This window comes from Neolamprologus brichardi, chromosome 17, assembly GCF_056152115.1.
Source record: "Neolamprologus brichardi isolate AB-2024 chromosome 17, ASM5615211v1, whole genome shotgun sequence".
In the NCBI taxonomy this organism is placed as follows: Eukaryota; Metazoa; Chordata; class Actinopteri; order Cichliformes; family Cichlidae; genus Neolamprologus; species Neolamprologus brichardi.
In genome coordinates this window covers 7,081,361-7,106,876 of record NC_142120.1, presented here as the reverse complement: position 1 = coordinate 7,106,876, position 25,516 = coordinate 7,081,361, and the positions used below count along the sequence as shown (strand labels likewise).

General features: G+C 41.6%; 3 protein-coding genes across 6 annotated transcripts in view; 2 read left to right on the top strand and 1 right to left on the bottom strand.

Moving 5' to 3' along the window:
• The window catches only part of tnnt2e (troponin T2e, cardiac), an 18,628-nt gene extending 8,433 nt beyond the window's left edge, over positions 1–10,195 (top strand). For both annotated transcript variants that reach the window (XM_087831222.1, XM_087831221.1), the window contains 7 exons: positions 2,469–2,585; positions 2,705–2,782; positions 3,711–3,824; positions 3,957–4,069; positions 5,367–5,457; positions 6,476–6,513; positions 10,009–10,195. In XM_087831222.1, coding sequence (XP_087687348.1) covers positions 2,469–2,585; positions 2,705–2,782; positions 3,711–3,824; positions 3,957–4,069; positions 5,367–5,457; positions 6,476–6,513; positions 10,009–10,048 — 591 coding nt within the window. In that variant the 3' untranslated portion in view covers positions 10,049–10,195. The remainder of the gene's footprint in view (positions 1–2,468; positions 2,586–2,704; positions 2,783–3,710; positions 3,825–3,956; positions 4,070–5,366; positions 5,458–6,475; positions 6,514–10,008) is intronic.
• On the bottom strand, positions 9,832–23,546 carry LOC102780635 (dynamin-1-like protein). 3 transcript variants are annotated; one of them, XM_006780607.2, is made up of 19 exons: positions 23,490–23,546; positions 20,949–21,090; positions 20,438–20,484; positions 20,282–20,353; positions 18,066–18,152; positions 17,528–17,690; positions 17,290–17,410; positions 16,834–16,965; positions 15,616–15,822; positions 15,275–15,395; positions 14,949–15,104; positions 14,779–14,868; positions 14,583–14,675; positions 14,004–14,057; positions 13,616–13,696; positions 12,671–12,802; positions 12,463–12,572; positions 11,225–11,384; positions 9,832–11,142 (listed from the first exon to the last, which is right to left on the bottom strand). In XM_006780607.2, exons 1-19 carry the CDS (start codon positions 23,505–23,507, stop codon positions 11,086–11,088), a joined length of 2,043 nt encoding a protein of 680 aa, XP_006780670.2. In that variant the 5' UTR covers positions 23,508–23,546; the 3' UTR covers positions 9,832–11,085. The 3 variants fall into 3 exon arrangements, with proteins under 3 accessions (XP_006780670.2, XP_006780668.2, XP_006780669.2); XM_006780605.3 differs by lacking the exon at positions 23,490–23,546 and adding an exon at positions 22,111–22,338 and having other exon boundaries at positions 9,834–11,142; XM_006780606.3 differs by lacking the exons at positions 13,616–13,696; positions 23,490–23,546 and adding an exon at positions 22,111–22,338 and having other exon boundaries at positions 9,835–11,142.
• On the top strand, positions 22,445–25,516 carry stmp1 (short transmembrane mitochondrial protein 1). The gene is made up of 3 exons (XM_006780608.3): positions 22,445–22,602; positions 23,965–24,018; positions 25,012–25,516. Exons 1-3 carry the CDS (start codon positions 22,588–22,590, stop codon positions 25,081–25,083), a joined length of 141 nt encoding a protein of 46 aa, XP_006780671.1. The 5' UTR covers positions 22,445–22,587; the 3' UTR covers positions 25,084–25,516.

The following is a 25,516-nucleotide window of genomic DNA, read 5'->3' as shown; positions in this document are numbered from 1 at the left end:
GCCTTGGAGTTAGATGGGGAGAGCAGCGCTATTTCTAAGTATGAATTTAGAATACATCTCTTTTTTTTTGGCAACATAGAAAATTATTAATTTCTAATTAAAAAAGGAGTAGGTGGACTCACACTTAAAAAGACAGAATCAAAGGCTTATCTGACTTTTGCATGTATCTACAAGTGGGTGTGAAGCACAGCTCTTGATAAAGCTTTGGTTATAAGTACAGGTCCTCTTCAGTTAAAAAGATACACTCAGCAGCCACTTTATTAGGTGGCCTTACTAGTGCCATGTTGGACCTGCTTTTACCTTCAAAACTGCCTTTAATCTCGGTGGCACAGATTCAACAAGATGCTGGAGTCCTTCCTCTGAGATTTTGGTCCACATCGACATGACAGCATCACACAGATGCTGCAGAGTTCTCGGCTACTCGCCAATCATATCAATCTCCTGTTCTGCCACATCCCAGAGGTGCTCTAATGGATTGAGATCTGGTGACTGTGAAGACTATTTGAATACAGTGAACTCATTGTCGTGTTCAAGAAAGTAGTTTAGGATGACTAAACTAGCAAATGAACTTTGTGACATAGCGCAGTTATCAGAAGATGGGTGCACTGTGGTTATAGAGGGTTGGACGCAGTCAGCAACAACACTCAGGTAGGCTGTGGTGTTTAAATGATGCTCAGTTGCTATTAAGATGCCTAAAGTGTGCCCCCACACTGTGGGAGCCTGAACCGCCGATGCACAACAAGACAAAATGGATCCATATTGGTATGTTGCCTATGCACAGTGTTGGGGAGTAACGGAATACATGTACCGCCGTTACATATTTAAAATACAAAATATGAGTAACTGTATTCCGTTACAGTTACAGTTTAAAAAGGTGGTATTTAGAATACAGTTACTTTGTTGAAATAAATGGATTACACGGCGGTACTTCCCTGTTTCATACTGTCGCGGGTCAGGCCTGTTTGGGTTTTGTTTGACAGCTACGTTCTGTTGTTCCAGGCGGCAGCGTTACGGTTGCCTTGGTTACAGGGTGACGCTCTCTCTCTGCGTGTTTCCTGGGTGAGAGAGCGCCTGTTGTTGTTGTGCTAAGCTAATAGGCAGAATGCTACCGGTATAGCTCTAAAGAATGTAGCATCATAGGCAGTGTAGTCCGTGCTGCAGGGAGAATGGACTGCCATACCTGTTATGTGTCTGTGAGCGAGGGAGGGAGAAAAAGGAAAAGTACGAGCTGTCATCGAGCAAAAACAGGAGCTGGAAGCATGTAAATATAATAATAACCACTGCAGCCAAGAAGAGTGCCTGACGAGCCCAGTTGTAAGTAAGCTATTAAGACTCGACTGTACACCGTGTTCGTGTTTTCCTCCAAAAACAATAAGTTCAGTTGGAGCAGCCTTTCAACGCCTCTCTCTGTCTCTCGCTAGCAAAGTTGACCCAGACAACAAAGTAAAGCTGGTTTTCGGCTACGAGCCCACACAGAACCCACTGTATTAGCCAGAGGTCCCTTTACTACGGTTCGGAGCCGCAGACCTTCAGTAACAGTAATAAATCACAGCAATAGTACATTCACATAGTTGTAAACAGCATGATAATATATTAAGTAATCCAAAGTATTCAGAATACGTTACTCTCATTGAGTAACGTAACGGAATACGTTACAGAATACATTTTGGGGCATGTATTCTGTATTCTGTAATGGAATACATTTTAAAAGTAACCTTCCCAACACTGCCTATGCAACAATTTCAGACTCGACCATTTGAGCATCACAGCAGAAATCAAGACTCATCAGACCAGGCAACCTTATTCCAATCTTCTATTCTTCAACTTCTGTGAATGATAGCCTGGTTCCTGTTCTTAACTGACGCCAGGTGTGGTCTTCTGCTGCTGTATTGCTGTCATTTCCTTCAAGGTTAAATTTGTTGTGTGTTCAAAGATGCTTTTTTTGCATACCTTTATTGTAACAAGGGATTATTTGAGTCCCCGAAGGAAGGATCGTGTCCATTCTCCTCTGACCTCTGCCATTTTCACCCAAAGAATCGCTGCTCACTGGATGTTTTCTATTTTCCGAGCATTTTCTCTAAACCTTAGAGATGTTTGTGTGGGAATATCTCAGCAGATTTCCAAAATACTATAACAACCATGCCACATCCAAAGTCACTTTAAACACCTTACTTGACACTAACTTTGAATTTCTCGATCATGCCTATATGCCTGAAACCACAGAGTTGCTGCCATGTGCTAAGTTATTGGGTGATTAGAGATTTGTATTAACATGCAGTAATAAAGGGATCAGTTAATGTATATAATCATCAAGTTTCATGTGTGCTGCATGTTTGAGGAATGTACTAGTGGGTGTCTGCCTGTTTTTCTTGCCAAAATGTAGATCTTAGCGTGAAGCCAGGACTGGAGATGATATGCATACGAGTCGTGCTCAGTAGAGAACTAAAAACATCTATACGTGACTGCAGGATATCCACAGGAAGCGTCAGGAGAAGGATCTGACTGAGCTGCAATCTCTGATCGAGGCCCACTTCATTCAGAGAAAGAAGGACGAGGAGGAGCTCATCGCTCTCGTTAACAGGATTGTAAGTATTCCAGGAAAGCGTGCCAGATCGCTACAGCGATGCACCACCCAGCAAACAATTACACTCTGTTTATGTGTGCGTGTGTGCGGTTGTGTTTGCGTGTGGGCACGGATGATTAGGAGAAGCGTCGTGCTGAGAGAGCTGAGCAACAGAGGATCAGAACCGAGCATGAGAAGGAGAGGCAGAATCGGCTTGCTGTGAGTTTCAAGATGCAGTTGCCTCGGCCTTTTTTCAGAATGAGACAATGTTTGCAATAAACGAAGAGTGTCCTGCCCCCAGGAGCTGACACGCTGTGGTTTTACCCACGTTCCTGAACAGAATTAGAGTACAGTCTGCAAAAGCCTAATTAACAACAACAAAAAAAGAACCATCCTAGATCTGTTTGTCCTCTGTTTTCATGTAATGTTACGCACTGGCTTTTTAATGGCTAGTGAAAATTTAAGTTTGAATCAGATTCCATAAATTGGGATAAACACAAAGTCTTGCACTCGGATATTTGCTTTCCATTTTACAATTTCTTTTTTTACTTTAAACCTGCCCTCAACATTTTTAATAATAACAATGGGTCAAATGATGATATTTGACTCACTGATTCTTTATAAAGCCTCATTTTCAGCCACAGGAAAAAAGGCGTTGTTAGCAAGTGTAGAGCCAAAAATTTCTCTTTAGAGGAGCCAGAATTGTACAGAAGTATTAGACTAGTGTTAAACTTGCTATGGTCACAAACACATCTCCAAGTGAATGCTTGAAATTTAAGTAGGCAAATTAATTTTAAAAAGTTCTCTAACTTATCTTAAAACATGAGACTATGTCAGTGATGGATTCACAGTTTGTTTCTGCTGCCCCCAAGTGGCAGTAAAAATATTATTTATGTATTTTGCACATAGAAGTTAATCTTATGTGCAAAATAACCTTGATTGCACAATAGAATAGCCTTGCTCACATAAAAACAATATTCTGAACTTTTTGAGAATGAACGACAATGGACGCTACATTCTTTTTTGTGACATCAGAGGATGTCAGAACGTTTGGAGGATGCTATTTTCAGTCCTGTTTTAGTGGCTGGAAAGACAAGTGGACAGATGGTTTCATTTTCTCTTTTCTGTTCTTTAATCCGTGTCACAGGAAGAAAAGGAGAGGAAGGAACAGGAAGAGGCCCGCAGGAAGCAGGACGAGGACGCCAAGAAGAAGAAGGCTCTCACAAACATGACTCAGCAGTACTCTGGCTTCCAGCAGAGGGTGAGTGATCACACGCGCGCACACATTTGCATTCAAAGCAATAGGAAATATGATCAGCTTCACAGTTTGCCTGTTTATTATGTAAATGCGGTCTCTTCCTTATTTTACACGTTCATTAAATCTCACATCCAGCAAGACGGAAAGCGGGGAGCGAAGAAGCAGACGGAGAGAGAGAAGAAAAGAAAGATCCTGGCGGAGAGGAAGAAACCTCTCAACGTCGAGCGTCTCAACGAGGACAAACTGAAGTAAGGACACTACTGTTCACAGTTCTGCTCAAACACCTAAATCAATTCAATTCAATTCAATTCAATTCAATTCAATTCAATTTTATTTATATAGCGCCAAATCACAACAAATGTCGCCTCAAGGCGCTTCATAGATACAGAGAAAAGCCCAACAATCATATGACCCCCTATGAGCAAGCACTTTGGCGACAGTTGGAAGGAAAAACTCCCTTTTAACAGGAAGAAACCTCCAGCAGAATCAGGCTCAGGGAGGGACGGCCATCTGCTGCGACCGGTTGGGGTGAGAGAAGGAAGACAGGATAAAAGACATGCTGTGGAAGAGAGACAGAGATTAATAACAGATATGATTCAATACAGAGAGGTCTATTAATACATAGTGAGTGAGAAAGGTGACTGGAAAGGAAAAACTCAATGCATCATGAGAATCCCCCGGCAGCCTACATCTATTGCAGCATAACTAAGGGAGGATTCAGGGTCACCTGGTCCAGCCCTAACTATATGCTTTAGCAAAAAGGAAAGTTTTAAGCCTAATCTTAAAAGTAGAGATAGTGTCTGTCTCCCAAATCCAAACTGGAAGCTGGTTCCACAGAAGAGGGGCCTGAAAACTGAAGGCTCTGCCTCCCATTCTACTTTTAAATACTCTAGGAACAACAAGTAGGCCTGCAGAGCGGGAGCGAAGTGCTCTAATAGGGTGATATGGTACTACAAGGTCATTAAGATAAGATGGGGCCTGATTATTTAAGACCTTGTATGTGAGGAGCAGGATTTTGAATTCAATTCTGGATTTAACAGGAAGCCAATGAAGGGAAGCCAAAACAGGAGAAATATGCTCTCTCTTTCTAGTCCCTGTCAGTACTCTTGCTGCAGCATTTTGGATTAGCTGAAGGCTTTTCAGTGAGTTTTTTGGACATCCTGATAATAATGAATTGCAGTAGTCCAGCCTGGAAGTAATAAATGCATGAACTAGTTTTTCAGCGTCACTCTGAGACAGGATATTTCTAATTTTAGAGATGTTGCGCAAATGGAAGAACGCAGTCTTACATATTTGTTTAATATGTGCGTTGAAGGACATATCCTGGTCAAAAATGACTCCAAGGTTCCTCACAGTGTTACTGGAGGCCAAGGTAATGCCATCCAGAGTAAGAATCTGGTTAGATACCATATTTCTAAGCACATCTAAATCCACATTTCAAGTCTGCTGCAGGTGATTTGGTGGTGCATAAACTCCCATCTACAGTTTGAGCCTTTTGGCCTTTAGGTTTTCACTTTTTGTCCTCCTCCTGGTTTTGATTAAAAGGGAGAAGGCCAATGAGCTCTATCAGTGGCTGTGGATGCTGGAGGCTGAGAAGTTTGACTTCACCAAGACACTGATGAGACAGAAATATGATGTAAGTATTTCGCCTCGGGATATTACGTGCTGTGCAATGACATAGTGAACACCGGTTTTTGATCTACAAGCTTTTATTTGCGCCTGTTGAAATATCAGCTAACAGTAATCAAACTTAATGCAAGGTCATTCTATTTAAATGATCAGCTGGCTCCAGATCTGCATCACTGAGCAGCTGAATTTGTGAGTAACTGTTAAAGACGAGTCTGAGCCTTCTGGTTGTTTGGTCTGTGTGTCAAAGGGTCAAAAACTGAGTCTCAAAGGGCTGAACCAGAGCTGACTGACCGCTGAGTGAGTAAGTTATAAACAGGAGGTGAAAACAGTGGTGTGTGCTGGTGAAGCTAGCGTGTGGCCGTTTAATCCTGGACCTTAAGAGACAGTACAGAGTTGAGACGGTACTTGAGGTCTGACTTACAAGAAGGCAGAGACACGAGACAAAGGAAACAGGTTTTTTTTTAATTATTTCCTTTGTTTCTAAGATTTTAATTCCCTTATAGTAGGTTCACTTTAAATTAGTAAGACACAATGTGCATGTCAGGTTTGTTTTTGCATTATGTTGGGACTTTTTCATTAGCATTTTTATCAATGTTGAGTATTTAAAGCAGATGGCAACTGTGGTTTTTCCAAATCTTTTACTTGGAACTGTCAACTGAGTATCTGCCATGGATGCTGTATTCGAGGTTTTATTACATAGGGGAGAGGCAAGTAGCTTCATATTCAGTGTGGCGCAATAAAGTCTTTCTTTGTTTACTTTTGTGTGTCTGGAAGCACTATTTGATTTACACATTCACCAAGTTACACATGAGCAGTAATCCGAATATTAGCTTTCAATCTGTTTAAAATATGTTTAAAATATAGACCGTTCACAGAACAGGTTGCCATGCGGACATAAAATTATGTAGGAGAATATACTGTTAGCTAGTTACTCCACAGGACCAGAAGATCCTCTTTTGCTGGCTCAGCTGGCGTCTGTTGTTTTTCCTGGACTCAGCATGTCCTCCATGTTTCTTCCTCTACAGATCACTCTGCTCCAGGCTCGTGTTCAGAACAGCCAGAGGTAAGTAACATCTATGAACCACCCTTCAGGTGTGGCTCATATTTGCACTAAGGGCATCATTAGAATTTCTTTAAAAATGTTGTTGTGTATCACGGTGATTTTTTTTCCTTTTGATTAAACACTCCTGGAGAAATCTAACCCAGGGGTGGGTAATTGATTTAATTCTCCCTTTTTTTTTCTTTTTTTTTAATAAAGACATGACATTAACACTGAGCACATCTGTGTTCAGTTTATTGGTGAAGCCAACAACACAACTCAGTTGCTCATGTGGCCCACTGGGAAAATTGGATTTCTATTATTCAGAAAGAATTTGGTCGTTTATACATTTTTTCTCGGGCCTTGTGACTTATCTCTTACACTCAAAGCCTCCAAAATTCACATAATGCTGTATGATATTAATTGGGAGCGTGATGTCTTAGCTGGGCTACAAATTATCAAAACGTAGCCAAACTTGTTTTTGTTTGAAACAGACATGAAAAGGATCACCTCATTAATAGAAATTCTTGTAGTTCTTGTGTATTGCAACCTTTTTTAGGCTTGTATGCAGTTTCTTTTATTTATTTTTATCATCTTTTCTGGTTTATATTCTCTTAAATCCTGTTACAACACTTTTCATCTTTCCCTTTCATCTTTTACATTTCTCAGTTTTTGATTTTTAGTATGTCAAAAATTAGGACAGACAGTGTGAGTTGTGTGTCGAAGCAGCCTGTATTTTTATGACTGTATCAGATCTTATGGGCAATGGTGCAAAACAGACAGCGGCTGCACATCAAAGGTGAGGACACAGTCATCGTTTGCCAGCTGTGTTCAGCATAAAATTGTGTCCTTTGTCCCTGTCTAATAGAATGATGCTTTGGCATTTGCCCTTTCCTTTCATCTATCACAGCTCTTTCTTGCTGTCCCTCTTATTTTCATATAGCACAAGTTTCTATACTTTAATGTTTATGCTTGTGTACGATCATGTGAAAAAAGCTTTTACAGTCCTGTGAAAAACCGTGCACATCCCATAATTCATTTGCTTGTAGAAACACTTTTGGTAGCAGCAACTTGAAGTCCTTCTTTTTCTGTTTGGCTTTATCAGACTCTCACATCGTTCTGGAGAAACTTTTGCCCACCCACAGTGTGCTTCAGTTCATGGAGGTTTACAGGCATTCATTTATGCATAGCTCTCTCAAGGTCCTGCCACATCATTTCACTCAGGTTGAGGTCTGGACTTGGCGTGGGCCATTGCGACATGATTCTTGTCTTTTTCAGCCATTCTGTGATAGATTTGCTGCTGTGTTTGGGATCACTGTCCCGTTCTGTTACTCAGTTTGGGCCAAACTTTAGCTTGCCTCACACGATGGCCTCACATCTGACAGCTGGTATGAGGTGTTTGTGCTAATTTGCTGCTTTTTCGTTTTCTGTGCTGTGCGTTATGGGCAAAACTCTTCACTGTTTGTCCAAAGGACATCGTTCCACAGGTTTTGTGGTTTGTTCCGATGCACCTTTGCAAATCTAAGCTGTGCTGTTATGCTCTTTTTTAAAGAGAAGCAGCTTTCTCCTGGAAACCTGTCTAAATTCAAATTCAAATTTTATTTGTCACATACAGTCATACACAGTACGATATGTAGTGAAATGCTTAGACAACTGCTCGTGACCTAAAATAAAAGACTATGAATAGGATAGGAAATAAGTATGAAAATTAAAATAAAGGGTAAATTTAACTAGGAAAGAATAAAATAAAATATAAAAATTAAAGTTAAAAATAAAATAACTGTAACAAAATACACAATATAGAAAATATATAAAGAATATATGAAGAAATATAGAACAATAAGAGCAGCTGTGCAAGTAATAAATGGTAATGAATAATGAATAAATAAGTCATGCTACTTGCCTTCTAAAAACTGTAAACACAGTAAAGGTAGTAAGGGTGTAAAGTCCTGTGAAACAGGGGCGGATTAACTGTGGTAGCATGTGCATAAGGTGCCCACCCCATTAAAAAATAAATAGTGAAAAGATTGTGAAACGTAAAAAGTTAGACTTGTATTTCTAACTGATGCACCTCTTGTTGTGTAGCTTTCTGGATTTTATACTTACAACATGGTTATTTATCATAAAGGCTATACACTACATAAAATTAAATTCACATTTCTTTATGTAACTGAAATATGTAAATATTTTGGGCTAAAGATAATAAGAAAGTTACAATGTTTATATGAAATGTGTAACATATGTAAATGTGTTGCATTTGATGTAATTTAACCTTGTTTCCCAGCCACTGTGCCTCGGCACATAGATGTGCCGTGGAAGATTATCTGGTTCCACCTGATTAGTACTCTAAGCAACCAGCATGAGTAGCGATCAGAACAATTACATTCTCCTTCACTATAGGGCAGTACAACGACCTGCTGTAATTAAATGAGTTGCCAACTGCCAGTAAAACAGAAGAAGACGAAGAAGAAAATCCATAATAGTCATGCTGTGAGACGACGCGGCGCGTAATAGCAATAGATAAATATTTGAAAAGAAAAAAAGTAGTCAATCTGGCCTGGGTCCTGGAGAAAATTCCCACTCAGAAAAAGGCCCTAGGATGAGTAGTGGTCAGAAGAAAACAAAAAAGGTATACCGTGGACAAACTGAGCTAATTCCGCTATGCCTGGTGCGCGGGGAAAAATTATCAATATGCTTTTTGTGACATTTTTGTTCGGTGGTGTGCTGTGATTTGTCTGATGCAAAATATGTGAAATACATGGCTGCAAAAGGTTGCAAAACACTGTTTTAACCATATATAGTACATATTACAGAATGTAACCTGAATGTGTAAAGAAATGGCTTTGATTTTGCCACCCCGTTTGATTTCCATGCCACCCGAACTAAATTTCTCTAGATCCGCCCCTGCTCTGAAAACGTTTTCACTTGACTATGTTTCCAGCTAGTTTGCATTGTCAGCTAACAATTCCACTTTATCCATACATTAATGTTGCTACATGTACTTTAAATGTGTTTTTTACATCATTAGCTAAAAGGTTAAAATGATCATAATTTCAGCTATTAGCTATCTTTTTGCTAGCTTCTTGAAAATAATGTTTCCATGTATGCCAGCAAACTACAGAATTACTCCATGCGTACTATTAAAAGACATTATGAAATAATCATAACTGCAAGCAGGTGAAGATAAGCATTAAATAGTTAAACACTGTTTATTTTCTCCAAATCCGGCTTATTGTTATCAAGTCTTTTTTTTTTTTTGACCTAGTGTCTATTCACACCTTTATTAAATACTGCTTATTTTTTTAATTTAAGATCAGTAAATTGGAGGATCAGTTCATATTTATTCATGATTACAACTTCAGTAGCTTATTTGTTTTAATTTTAATGCTTTACATAGCAGGAAAAATGCCGTACGGAGGTTCAAATAGGTGTAAACCTATTAAACTATGCAGTTTAACTTAAAAATATTCATCTATGCACACATGCTGAACAGTTGAATATTTTTGTCTGACTTCACAGCGCCAAAGGGAGAGGAAAGGCCAAGGGCAGAGTGAGATAGATGGAAACGTCGACATATATCCTCAGAGGAGCCATCTCACCACGAGTGCCCGTGTTGGAATTCGTTCTCGATCTGCACTTCAGTAATCACAGTTTTGTGCCTTTTAGCCCTTAGCCTTTACAAACAATAAACAGACTTGTGCTTTTATGCCCGTTTGTGTGTTTTCATGTTAAATTATCTCAGAAATGAAGCACTCTTTTCTTTTCACTAATCCTCACTCATTGCACATATGAATTCAAACCAATTAACTGGCAGTAAAATACCGCTTTTTATTCATTTTTTTCTTTTGGGAACCACACACAGAACCACAGTGCACCATGAATTTTCTTCACACATAGGCAGCGATATGTAAACTTAATTAAATGACGTCCTGCTACGGTGCTCTGGAAATTATCCACACATTTAAATAACACAGTAATAAATAAAGACTCTGATGGTAATACAGTGTCAGGTTAATGGACTTGCTTTACAGTACAGTGCAGTTATAATAGTGCAAAGATTAAGATGATGGAGGTTCGATGGTTTCAGACATGTGACAGCTACTCTTAAATGAAAAGGCTGCGAATTAGGAGCTGAATATTTTAAATACATTACTTTTCTTTTTTTTGAGTATATAACTTGGAGCCAAAATATTAAATGCTTTGCTGAGCTGCCGAAAAACGGATTCAAAAACTTTGATTTCAGCATCGCACAAAAGTCCATTTCCATACTGATTAACCAAACTTAGGCGAAAACGAAAAGTGCACTGCCTTTGGCGGCACTCTCAGTTCCTCCTGGAGTCGTGGGTGGCGACATTTTACCATTAGCAAACAGAGGCAGTGCATTTTCATGTGCTCCAGACAACACTACACTTTTTTAGTGAACAACACGAGTTTCGCTCCTTTCAAGTAGCTCTGTACACCGAAGCAGAGATCAGAATATTTTCATGGTAGCAAATCTAAAACTTCAAGTTCAGACATGATGAATGCGTGGAGCATCGGTCCTTTGGGTGTGACGAGGAGGCAACAGCCTGGGATGCGTTTTTCCCCCCCTCTCCTTCACCACAGATGCGTTTCCCTGATCTCTGCTATCACCTGACTGGCCCTCTGCAACGCCTGTGGACAAATGTGAACAAGTATTGAAGCGACTGTACACTGTGGAAAACTTGAGCACTGCTCAAACGTAGGAACCCGTTACCTGTAGCATGTCAGCGGCTTCCTTACGCCGCTGGGCCATGTCTTCAGACTCGGTCAGCAGGTCGTTGAGGAGGCCAGATTTATACAGCTGGCCGACGAGCTCGCTCTGGAGGCTGTCCTTCACATGGTTGACCAGGAAGTGCATCACTGCCTTTGGCACGCTGCCGCAGAGAGAGAAAGAGGAAACAGACCGAACAGATGGTTGAGAACAAGGCGGCAAGATGGCCCGGCGATGGCGTCGTTTCCCCAGACGGAGGTGGCTCGACTTTAAACCGCCAGGTGGCCATGCCTGTCCGAGGACTGAGCTGTTTAAGCAGGAGCTAAATATGATGGATTTAATCTTCCTGAGCTTTAAAGGGCGTTTTCTGCTCCCAAGAGGAAAGGGAGGAATTTAAAGGACGGTGTTTACAACATGTCCTGTAGTGTCGGTCGCTGTGCTTTCCAAATTTCCACTGAAATAAATGTGCAGAAACAGGCCGCCAATACAGACGTCACATAAAAACATTAGCAAAACACTTCTTTCTTAAAATTCTCGCAGCTGCTCAAGTCCGGTGTGTGCAAAGGCGTATGATTTACATAATTTTCATCCTCATAAACCATTCAATGACCCCCACCTCGTGCCCTGTGGACGGGGGTGCGTTTACAGCCTGATCCCAGAGATTAGAAATGTTTCATCACAGGATGACGGTGATCACTCAGAACGACTTTGCATTGATTTGTAGCGACCTTTCCCTCCTCGGAACAAAGCATGCACAAAATCAGCAGAACCACCGGATCACCTCAGTATAGTGGGGGAGCCGCAATTTCCCATCACCAATGTCTGTGTATAATTTCATTTTTTAAAAGGCTCATTAGTTTTCTAGAAGTGAATGTATAAATTTTACTCAGACAAGACTTTTTTTAAATCCATTTACTGGACTATTCACAAACAGATTACTGCTCATTTGGCGCACTACTGAGCATTTAAAGAGGCAGAGATATTATATGTGAGAGATTTAGTGAAAATAAGGTACGGTGCCTCTGGTTGCTTATGAAAATGATCCAACAAAGCGGCTCACTGATGCATTTTAAATTCTGATTTCTGGACAACAATGGCGCTCGAGCAGACGAGGGGAATACTAGAAATGAGGCTTCAGCTGCACACGCTGTGTTAGCAGATGTGTCTTAGTGTTGGTTTTTGGTCTCTTTATGTAGGATTTGATGGCAATAAACAAAAGAGGAGCAGGTGGGAGGGCCTACCTGTCCTGGATGTTCTTGCGGACGATGAGGAAGTAAGACTTGATGAGGCGCTCGATGACCTCACAGTCCCGCTGCTCGCGTGACGACAGCTTCCTGGCGACAGGCACAGGCTGCAAAAGGGAAGAAAAAAGGGAAGGCTAGTGTTTTAATCCCTCAATAGACTGTCGTGTTTAATACGAGCCACGCTGGAAGGCCAGTGTTAAGTTACCACATCTAGTAGGTTGACCGCTCCTTTAAGTGGGCTTCCGGGTCCTGAGCCTGGGGCTTCCTCCCCTTTCTTCAGCATGCCCCTCCAGCTTCCCATGCCGTCCTGCTCCCCCTGAACCCCTGCAGGTGGGGCCTGGAAAAAAAGAATGATAATATGACATTTGCAGAAAGTGATGGTTAAAGTAGGACTCATATGCACTGCTAACACAAAACAGGCATGTTAAAAAAAAAGAGACCGGATTAATCAAATGAAAGTTTACGTCTTTGTGCTGTTAATGCACAAGTTAGAGAGAAAACATGACAAAAGCCATGCCAACAGCTCTGCAAGTATAAATGTTAACTTCAGACATCAATGGCAACACTATCAAAGCAGGTTAGCATGCTTATTAAGATTAAAAACAAAGCACACCTAAGGGGGATGCTTGGAAAAAGTGAAGCAATTTCAACACTGCTACAATTCAGATGAAGGGGGAACCCAACCACGTCACAAAATAAGTAAGAGGAAAAGTCAAGGGGTCACCAAAGTCAGCACGCTTTATTCCCTGAGGAACATGAACTGTTAGCATAGCTTACAGAAAAAGAAAAGGAAAAGAAAGGAGGATTAATTAGATGGTACGCAGAGGTAGGATTATTCTCTACCTCAAAATGTCTGGAATCTAAAAACAAAAGACTGCACATATAGTATTAAGAGGTTAGAAAGGGAAAGAAATCTTTTTTTCTGTTAGACAAACTTTGGGTTTAACAGACTTCAGGGAACACAATGGTTGTCAGTGCAAGTCCACACAGGCTGAGGGAAAGCAAAATAAGAGCACGCCATTAGCAGACAAAGATCAGAGTGCATGCCAGCAGACCATGCCCATCATCCACCCATCATCCATCCATCCATCGCCACCAGCAGCCCCGCAGCCAGCCAGGCACAGAGCCAGCAGGCTGCATGTGTGCCCACCTTGGCACCGTCCATCTCTGCTCCAGACGCAGGGGGCTCGCCAGACACCGCAGTTGGGCCGGCCGGGCCTTTGCCAACAGACTAGCATGAATACGAGAGCAGGGATGGGGGAGAGGAAGGAAAAAGAAAGCACTGAGAAGAAATGTGGAAAGACAGAAGAAAAAGAGGCTGGCTGTCGTACGCTGAGGCAAGAGGAGAGAAGAGATGTGGGATAAAATTCCTTGATGGAAACTATCCGAAGCATTTGCTTCACGGATCATCATTCAGCAGCGCTCCGAGTGATTAACGCCGCACAAGTCTCCTTTATGCTGGGACTCTGCAGCCTGCGACCAAATGTTACAACACATGAGCTACGGTTATATTTGGAAACACAGTCGCTTTCTTTTACCTTATCCCTGGGAACTGCAGCGGGCATCTCCCTCATCCTGTTTCTCCTTTGCTCCTAGAAACATACAAAAACACACGTCTGAACAGTTGATGGTTTTTGACACTTCTTAGAAAGAAAAAAATATGGAAAATAATTTACTGGCAAGAAGATTAGAGGAAAAAAAGGGGGTTCGGTCTTAAACCAAACACTTTGCTCATTTCAAACACATTTCATCATGTAGCACTGTTAGTTATTCTGTTTATAATATAAATAATTTAATAGACTTGAAGGAAAAACTCAAATGACTAAATTAGAAAAAAATATTTATCAAAGTTCACAAAGAGTCATATTGAAAACACAAGTGACCAGTATTCAAAACCCTGTGCATGAAATTATTTGGGTAATAAGTGAGTTTTGAACAGAGCTGGATCACCCAGTCCTGCTCTATATCACTTGAACTAAAATGCAATTAAATATCACCAACATGGGTTCAGTGTAATCAGTTGCTTCTTAATTTCCAAATACTGCCTCCATCATTTTGCTTCCATGCACTTTATTTTCTATATCTGATGTCTTTATTCTTTCCACATGAGTACGAACCTCTATGTTGTTATTCATGACCCCACATGCGTCTGCAAAGTCCGGGTGTTTGGTGTTGATATAGGCCAGCTCGATTGCAACCAAGTTGTGAACCTGCGGCGAGAATAAAAACAGCTTACAGTGGTTGTACTTGCTGCTAAAACCCGACCGCAGGAGATAAATGCGCACGTGCAAAGAGAATTGAAGGTGTCGGTACCATCTCGTTGGTGATGGGCAGTCTCTTCCTCAGGAGGGAGGTGACCACTTCTACGATGGCCTCGTGCAGCTTAGGGAATCTCTGCAGCTCCTGCGGGGTGAAGCGGCACGAACGTTAACGATTGCACGCGAGCAAAAGCGAGCTGAGTGCACGCCGGGCCCGTTAGCTACCTGTGTGCTGTAGTTGCTGCAGTGCTGGATGATCCTCTGCATCTCCTCGTGGACCAGCTCCACGCAGCGCAGACTGGGCTCCTCCAGGCGTTTCACCTGCTTCTTTACCAGCAGCTCGAAGGAAACCTCGGGCACGAACAGGGAAGGTCGAGGGCCCTAATGCGGGGAGGCAGGGGAGGAAGTGCAAGTCAGCAACGTGTGCTGAACAGATAAGCTGTATGACAGAAAGTGTTTTTCATCTTGTTTTACAACAGACTACTGAACGCAGGTGTGAGAGGACAAGCTGCAGTGATGCTAATGACGTCGTGCGACAGCTGACGACTCACTGTGGCGTTCCTTATGGCCGTTAGGATATCGATGGTGCTCAGTCCCCCCAGAGGATCCACGGACTCCAGCGTCCTACCGAAGGTCTCGTGGAATATGTAACAAATTCTGGCTCCACCGCACCTGAAAAATAGCAGCGGGGGGATATTAGCTGTGATGTGAACCCCATGGCCTCCGCTCCTGTCAGCTCTTCCCTCGCAGAGGCTGTGCGTGCCTCAACTTACAATTTGGATCATATTAAATGATGAAACCAATGCAGCTGTTTTGCTCATTTCTCCCTGCACCGGATCAACAGCGTCACCATGTGGCAGGTCGGAGGAGTGGCACAGAGACTACTACTCACAGCTCTGCCGTCTCGATGTATTTGGCCGTGCCCTCGATGGTGTTGCAGTACTCTGTGGCAAACTTGGTGATGAGCTGGAGCAAGGTGGCACTTTGGTCCTCCACGGGTTCCCCGTAGCTGCTGAGCAGGGACTGGTACTGTGCTGCCAGCACGTTGATCCGTGTCTTCAGCTCAGGGAGACAGTCTCGAATGTGATGCATCAGTAGCCTGATATTACAACAGCAAAGGGCAGAGCGTTACCTTTTCTAGGACGGACAATAGCAACATGCGCTGATGCCTGTAATTAATGCCAGGGCTGCTCCATATCTATGCAGACAGCATCTTCACAGAGGAAGCACTACTTGGGCATTTTCTTGCATATATGACAATGATCACATTCTGCAAACAAACACAAACTAATGGTGTTAACAAACAAAAAGCCTCAGTAACACAAAGTAAACAACACTATATACTCTTAAACGCTGCCCTTCAAACCACCATTTTTTTGTCTCCACACATTATGACCAAACATCACCCTGGTTCTGATGCCATTAATTGAGGATTCAAGTCAATGGTCTAACTCCAGAGTACATCAGCAGTGAATCTACTGATGCCGCCTCATATCCAGGGACATACTCAGAGGGAGAGACACGAGGAGGCTCTCACCCTCTATAAATCTGAAAATCACATTTCAATACACAGGTAAATAAAATAATAATCTCCCTCTGCAATATTAAAGTGATATACACATTAATACATCACAATTATCCAGTGACGAGGCTCTGTCTGCATATTAGTAGTTTAATTTTAGATCTGCAAGGCATCTTATGTAACACTAAGAACTGTGTGTTTGCCATTCTGGGTCCGACGCTGTGGAACACTCTCCCGCTGGAGCCTGGGAGTCTTCTGGGTGTTTTAAGTATCACCTGAAGCCCTGGAACTTTTGTGCTTAAGGTACAAATTTTTAATTTAGCTACTTTTAATTTACCCCAAGCATCATTTACATTTCTTCTTTTTATTTTTAGAACTAATTTTCAAATGGCCACATACAGGACAGCATAAACCCGAGAACAGAATCATCTCCAATAGGCCAATATCAGCCAACAGATACATCATCCAGGCTCTACTTCACCAACTAGCTTTTGAATGGTGCTCGATAAAGAAAATGCAACTTTCTACCATCGTCTCAGTGTGATTTAAACATTAAAGTCTAAATCATCAGGGTGCCGTTACTTTTACCTGTTTAGGGTTCTGGCCAGGTACTTGGTTCCATTTCTGTTGGCAAGTGATGGATATTTCTTCTGCAGGAAAGCGTGTTCATCACGAATTGCATCAGCCACAGACTTTTTATTGTTGATGTCCAGCTGGCTCCTAAAAGTTCAAACGTACCAAAAAAAGAAAAGAAAAAAAAAGATGTTTACGAGAAAAAGTCTGTTTTACGGTACTTTCTCGTATTTTTCCCAGAAGTCTAATGGTGATTGATGTGCACGAAGACTGAAACGTTTTTATTAAATCTTCCCCCTCAATGGCACGACAGTGATAAAGCAACACAAACAATAGATCCTGACATTAGCCTTTACTAGGAGCATTAAAAATTGATGCGGCACTCCTCTCTCGACATCTCCACTGAGCTATTCATCTCTGATATGAAATCATACTCATTATGAGTAGCGGTTTGTGTGATGTTTGTGAGACCTGTTGACTACTCCGATTATGCCGAGTTTGACAGGGATCACTCTGCCCATCAGTACATCCATAGCGTCGGTACCAGCGTCCATCAGGTCCAGCTTGGTCACCACAGCCAATGTCCTCCTGCCTGATGAATTACAGTCATTCACAAAGGGCACCATAACCCACTGCCACTAGATTACACTTTTAAAATACTCCTTATTTTACTAGTTTTAGAACATCGCTCCCATTTGGTTTTTCTTACCATCTGGGTCGACTTCCCGGGCCACCTTGAGGGCCTCCGAGGTAGCCATGTCTGTGTTAGCCGCCGTGACAGCCAGGATAATGCAGTTGGGGTTAGAGATGTGCTTCAGGATTAAATCTCTTATCTGAATCTCGATGTCCTTAGGCTGATCCCCCACAGGCACCTGAAAGGAGCAATTCCAATTACAAGCAAAGACACAGCACTCGTTGTTTTGAGTCAGACAACAAAGTAGGGACTTTGTCAAATTAAGGGGGACCAACTAATGAGGCTAGAATCAAAGCCTGGATACCCTGAGGCTTTCATAGCACACGGTTGAAAAACATTAATTCTCACCCATCTACAAATATAAAATACGCAAAAGCATTGACCAGATGGAGAAATTAACATTGCTGACCAGGCTTATAAGGTAAAGCTTTTTTTAAGGCATTTTAGTGCTCTTTAATGAATAAAACTTCTAAAAGAGGGTGTTGTACAATTAATTTCCCTTGGGGTACACGATGATCAAAGACTTGTCTTGGGGAGCTGGAGCAAATGTTACCTTAGTGATTCCTGGCAGATCAACCAGTGTGAGGTTAACGACATGAGGAGAGAAAATCTTCAGATGAATGGGTTCATCGCTGATTCCCTGCAGAGGGACAAGAAAAGAAGAAAGTGGATTTAATAGCTTAGTAACTTAGAACTGGGGGGGGTCACTGACCCTCTAGAGTCACTGACCTAAACCAGAGTTACACTTTCACTTGCCGTTTTCAAAGCATTTAGTTTAAAAGTTGTGCTGCAGCTGGATTATTTTAATTCTCTGTTTTTATTACTGTATGTACGGCCTGCTAACTATTACGGGTGCAACGATACACAAAATTCACGGTTCGGTTCGATACTTTGGTGTCACGGTTCGATATTTTTTCGATAACAAAAAAAATGTTCATGCCTTTTTAATTTGTCATTTATTAAAATTATAAATATATATTTTAACTCAAAAGTACAGTTTTTAAATTTAATGTTGCTGAAACAACAAAGTAAAAAAAAAAATCTGATCGAGAAAACACTCATCTTTGGAAAAGAGAGTTTATTACCGAGAAATGTCTCTTTCCAAAATAAAAGCTATACTATATGCTTCTTCTGAGGTATACTCTCAGCAGCATATTAAACATATCAGGTCCCCATAAGGAGAATCATGTGCTAACGGCTGTCTAAATGCCCGCTTGTTGTTTTTGTCTGCTTCCACTTGTCTTCGCACTAAGATGATGTCGGAGTAAATGTGCAGTCATATTCGTTGTGTTCCCACTAGTGCTGTCAGCGTTAATGTCGTTGAAATGACGTTAACGCCACAACACGGCAAATCTCCGTTAACGAGCTACCGCGGATCGCCCCGTGCGTGGGGCTGGACGGCCAACACGTTAACGAGCTAACTGCGCTAACGCACTAGTTCCCACCAATGGATGTGCATTGCTGGCACATCCGACATACTGTTTTACTTTTGTCCATGACACGCTTACCTTCAGGGTCATACGTCACATGAAAACCAAAATAGTTCCAAACGCCACATCTGAATTAGGGTGGGGGAGGTTCAATTTGCTATGTTGCAAGGAGAGCTTAACTTCTGTCTAGCTAGCTTGCCCTGCGCTCAGTGAATCTGCGTTCGACTACTCCGCCTAGGCTGCACTGTCGAGCGCAGATCCACTGAGCGCTCAACACAGACAGCACAGTCAGAAGGAAAGTTGATAAAATAAATTAAAAATTTTGTATTGCTCGATACATATGCGTACCGAACCGAAAGTACTGTATCAAACGGTTCAATATCGATAAGAGTATTGTTGCACCCCTACTAACTATCTTCCATCAATGCCAGCAAGACAAAGGAGCTGGTGATTGACTTCAGCAAGAAGCCACCAGTGAACATCCAGGGTTTGGAAACGGTGGAGGAGTACAAATACCTGGGAGTTCACCTCAATAACAAACTGGACACGTCCACGAACACAAATGACGACTTAGACAATACAATAAGGGTCTAAGTCGCCTCCACCTGCTATGGCGGCTGAGATCCTTCGGCTGAACAGGACACTCCTAAGGATGTTTTACGACACTGTGGTGGCGTCTGCTATCTTTTATCCTGTGGTCTGCTGGAGTGGTGGAATGGCAGAGAGGGACAGGGGGAAACTCAACAAACTGGTCAGGAGGGCCAGCTCTGTCCTGGACTGTCCGCTGAAGTCCATCGAGCAGGTTGGGGAGTAGAGGATGTTGTCTAAGCTAACATCCATCATGGACAACACCTCCCACCCCCTGCATGAGACCGTACGAGCACTGAGCAGCTCGTTCAACAGTAGACTTTTACACCCACAGTGTAGTAAGGAGCGCTACCGCAGGTCATTCTTACCAGCAGCTGTCAGACTCTATAACACAGTTTAACATGCTTTTGGTTATCTTGTACAGTACATTTTATTCATATAGCCGTACAATTTTTTTCTATACATTGTTACCTGTATATACAAACTTCAGTTGCTTATGTATATAGGATCACTTTGTGTCTTCCTTTTATATTTTATATTTCCCCCTGCTATAAGAGTTGTGTAACACCCAAATTTCTCATCTGTGGGATAATAAAGGTTTATTATATTCTATTCTAACTCCTAATTTGACTGTAGGTGGGCCACAGTTTAAAGTTCGGTTTCTGACAAGCAAAATAAGGAAGAAATATCCTATAATGATTTTATCCTCAATGACCCCACTGCTTTAGAAAATGTTCAACCCTCGTCTCACCTTATTATTCCCAGATATTCGCTCGGTTTCACTCTCAATTTCTTGCCTGATTTCATCAAAATCTGTGTAGATCTGTAAAGAAAAGCATCAATAACAATATCACAACAAGTATGGTTCAGCAGACTGAATTCTTTTTAGTATCACAATAACACATACCTTATTTTTAGTGTGTAGAAATTTGCCCCACTCTTCAGTGTCTCTGCCTGTGAACCAGAATAAAAACATTGTTAAAGCAGGTCGACACGGGTGCTGGCTATTAAAGAAGCTACTCTGTGCGGGAGCCTGAGCGTAATGGCGGTTAATGCGAGGACTGATGCCTGGTGACATTTACTGGTGTGGTGAATAAAAGCAGCTGGAATTACAGGTAGTGCTTTTGAGGAGGAGGAGGGGGTAGAGCTAAGAAGATGATGTAGGTTACTAAACATTAAGACACCTGTACAATGCACCTCCTTGAAGTACAGTGCTTTTCACACCATGACATCTGCAAGTTGTTGGAAAGACAGTGATAGAGACAGGATTTTAAACCTGGGGCAGGGAATCTTTCACACAGGATACTAAAGATTACAAGCATGTGTTTGCGTGCCCCCTTGTGTGTGTGTGTGTGTGTTGTATTAAAAAAAGAGACGTTTAAAGACCAAAAAGGGTTATTACAGTTCATAGTACATACCAGCTTCATCATGTTTCCTTGTGTCTCCAGGATCCACGTGGACTAGCTGGAGGATTAGAGGTCTCCTGGTTACAATGCCAGTCCCACGGGGCAGCAAGTCCCTGCCCACCAGGCTCTCCAACACAGAGCTCTTTCCACTACTCTGCAGGCAGAAGTGCATCAAAAAAAAGATATGAGTTAAAGCACCAGAGATATGGCTTGTTATAGTTCATTGTTTAAAGGGGACCTATTATGCTCTTTTCCAACCCCATTTTTAAATTCTTGGTAGCTTTACAGCTTTACATCATTCACAATTTATCCTTATTTAGCCTATACATTTAGCCTTAATGTAGCTCTTCAGTTCATCTACTGTCTGAAACAAGCCATTTTAGCTCCCCTCTCTATAATCTTATGACTGGCTGCACCTTGCAAACAAAAGATTTGAATATCAGGTCAGTGAGGCAGCTGGAAATGGAGCATTTAACCAGGAAATTTGGTTCACCCAGTCTACCTGTACATACAACCTTGTTATTTGGAACTTCCTCTTTTAGCACAAGCTTGTATGCAGTAGCAGCTTATAATCGGTAAGAATGTTTACTTTTAGTTCATTCTTTGATAGCTTAGGTGTCTTTTTTTAGTTATTTGTGATGGGTAAGATTTACGAATTTCAAAAACATATGGAACCAGGGGTTTAAAATATTTTTTAGCAAACTACCAAAGCTCAAAGCTAACTAATTAAAATTACTTTTCCCAGTCAGATTAGTTTCAGTAAACAATCACAACTGTGGCATCTTCTTTCTGATTTAACACAACAGCATAAGGCTGATCTTATGATCTTGGAGCTCCGCTAAGCTAATTCTACCTCTCCCTCGGACTATGTCCTAGTTTTAGTCTACAGAAGCTAGATGAGGATCTAGATATAATTAATGGTGATCAAAATAGACTTAATTGCTCTCGTCAGGTCAGACTCTGCGTATCTGTTTATTAGCTGTGAAAAAGAAGAAGTGACAATTTAGCAGAAGTCCCAGACACGGCCTTTGCGTCATTTTGATATGCGAATCGGTATCACGGTGCAGTAAATGCTACTCTCTTAGTCCTCCTACATACATGTATATCATTAAAACAAGGTTATCTGGCTAGCATGACAGCCTGCTGAGCAAAATGCACCCAGTCAGCCTTTTACCTGAGTCCCCACTACTGCAATCTGCGGCAGCTGGATAATATCCGCCCCTACTGTGTTGAACACATCCTGGAGCTTGTTTATGACGGGTATAAGAGCCTCCATGCTCATGAATGCTGAATTAACCTAATAAACCCGTATTTCTTCCGTGATGGAGCCAAAGTCATTCAATGTCCCTCCGACACCACCATTGCAACAACACCCACCAGACGGCTGAGAGATTTTGTGGGGTGCTGGGAGTTGTAGTTCTCCAGTGGTCGAAAACGTATGGCTCAGGATAAGGAAAAGACTACATCGTATAGACGCTGAAAATGACGCCACAATTAGTTGTCTTGCGCATGCGTAGACGTTTTGTTGATGAAAAGCTAGCTTCATTCGCCAAGAAACTCGGCTACTTCCCTCCTTCTAACTTTGAACTGCCTGCATGCTTTTGTACCATTGAGTTAGTTTGATTACCTCTAGTGTCTTCAGTATTTCATCATGCTGCAATTCCTGGTAAGTTTTACATGTGTATTATTTTCCTTAAAAGTTGACGTCTGTTGCGAAGCTAGCCGAGTTAAAAATGTTAGCATTATGCTAACCGTGCAGCTAGTGCTGCTAGTTTGGATTGAAATTGAAACTGAGTTGCATGATTAGGAATAAAAGTCACTGTCAGCCACCACAAAGGTAAAAAATAAATAAATAAATATATCGGCTAAATAATCACGGTGGCACGGTGGTTAGCACTGTTGCCGCACAGCAAGAAGGTCCTGAGTTCAATTCCAACATCAGGCCGGGGTCTTTCTGTGTGGAGTTTGCATGTTCTCCCCGTGTTTGCGTGGGTTCCCTCCGGGTACTCCGGCTTCCTCCCACCGTCCAAAGACATGCAGCTTGTGGGAATAGGTTAATTGGATAATCCAAATTGTCACTAGGTGTGAATGTGCGAGTGAATGGTTGTCTGTCCCTGTGTGTTGGCCCTGCGACAGACTGGCGACCTGTCCAGGGTGTACCCCGCCTCTCGCCCTATGACAGCTGGGATAGGCTCCAGCGCCCCCCGCGACCCTGAAAAGGATAAGCGGAAGCGAATGGATGGATGGCTAAATAATCATAACATAAACTTACTTATGTACACAAACACACAGAGTCCTGAAAACTCTTCACTGCTTTCATGGTAGTTGTCAGTGCAAGTACCAGTCAGTTGCTGCTAATCAAATCCACTTTATTAATTTATCATTAAGAAGTGTAAACACCTGAAATTGAAGTTTGGCAGATTTCCGGTCTGGAGCATTCACAATGCCACAATATTCCAGCAATATTGTAGTTTCTCTAAGTGTAGTGCTTAGAGAAACTGAAATTACTCAGGGGAGGGCTGATGATCTGGGCTTGTTTTGCAGCCACAGTACCTGGAAGCGTGAAGTCATTGAGTCCGTGAACTCCTCTCTAAAGTAGTCTATAGTGAAGGGTGAGGCCATCTTTCCGACATCTCATCCTCGGCCAAAATTGTGTTATGTGACAAGGCAATGATCCCGATTACAGTAGCGAATCTACAACAGAATTACTCAATGTGATGAAATGGCCCAGTTAAAGTCTAGCCTGATTAAAATGCGGTGATGGTACCTTAAGAGAGCTGTGAACAAACGATTGTCAGCAAACCTCAAAGTGAAGCAACGCTGTGACGAGGAGTGGGCTAAAATTCCTCTACAACGATGTGACAGACTGATAAAGTCATACAGAAAACAAGTTCTTCAAGTTATTGCTCGGTTCTACGGGCTATTGAATGGGGTGTGCTTAGTTTTTCACAGAACATTGTGGAATCCTGTGAAATCGTTTTTTTCACACTAGTTTAAAGGGTTTTAATGAACTTTGTTTTTCTTCCAGGCTGGCTTCACCTTGGGAAATGTTGTGGGGATGTATCTCGCTCAGAACTATGAAGTAAGTGTGTTTTGTGACTTGCAAACCATTTTTTCAATGATTTAGTGAAGATGTCACTTTAACCCATGGGCTCCACTAACCCCGAACCCCAAACCAAAACGTATCTGGTCTGGATAGATGCTGGCTGGAGCCTTTTATTCCTTCAGTGACTGATGTGTGAAACTGCAGTTTTTTAAGGTCGTTGCCAACTTATGGCCTTTATCTATGTATAGAAATGAATCCTGACTGAGCTATTAAAACACAAACACAGTTTTGGCATTTCAAGTTTTGGCATTCTCTGTGTTTCTTGAATGTCTTTTCTGAACAACCAGAACATCTCAGTTGGATTATGATCCGGACTCTGGTTGGTTTACTTGTGGGATTTGGGTTATTGTCTCTACGCTTTTTTTTCTGAATTTTCTTGATACAATTTTAAATTTATTGTTCCCTAAAAGCAGCTTTAAACCATGTTGTTCCCTTCAGTGCGTTGGTGTGCAGTGCAAGTTGTGCAATATTTCAAAGATTTCCATCATTACCATTCCTTGTTTTAAATGGTCCGTATTTAATCGTCTGTAACCAGACTTTGAATGTCTTTATTTACATCTACAATCTATCAAGTTCAATTTCTATAGTACATTTTAAACGACCTCAATTGATCAAAATGACCAAGGTGCTGTAAAAGTTATGACTTGAGATGATCGTAACACATTTTCTGAGTAATCTTTGTTGTTCCAAAAGGTTCAAATATTTTCTTGCAACTGCATGTTCAGTGCCACTTTCTGCAGTCCTGGCTGTATCTATTATCTCCCACCTTTGTAAGATGGCTACAATAGATATATAAGTTTGAAGCTTACAGCAAAAATCTGAATGTTGTATTTTTTTTAATGAAAAATGTACTTTAGATCAGTTAATTTACACTACATTAGTTTTAGTTTGGTGCCTCTAACAAACCACAACCTATACATTTCTCAGACTTTATTACCGGTAGTTGTAATTTGTATCTTTCCCCTCTAGGTGCCCAACATAGCCAAGAAAATTGAAGCTTTTAAGAAAGATGTGGAAGCCAAGAAGAAGCCCCCAGAGTGAGCAAAGTGGGACCATGATGCAAGCAAGAATGGACATCCTCTGCAGAGAAACTATTTATTTTAAAGGCTTATTTTGATGTCATGGTTGTACACTTGATGAAAGAGTTGACCATGTTACATGTATATGAAAATATAAGCCGTGCCTGGAACAGTGTTTGTTTTTTCCCTTAGTTTTATAGGTATACTCTTTGTAAACTATTTTCTAAGGTAAATAGTGCAAAGACTGGATTTAAAGAATATTACAAAAAACCTAATGGGATCATTTTAATTCCAGTTTCATGGTACTGCTGGTTGACCATTTTTGTTATGCACTCGAGCTATTCAATATGTCCACAGAAGATTTTCCTTCACACACCTCACAATAACTGCCAAAGTTTTTATTGTTGTTGTACAAACAGCATTCTGAACAATACAATAAAGTTGAATATAATGAA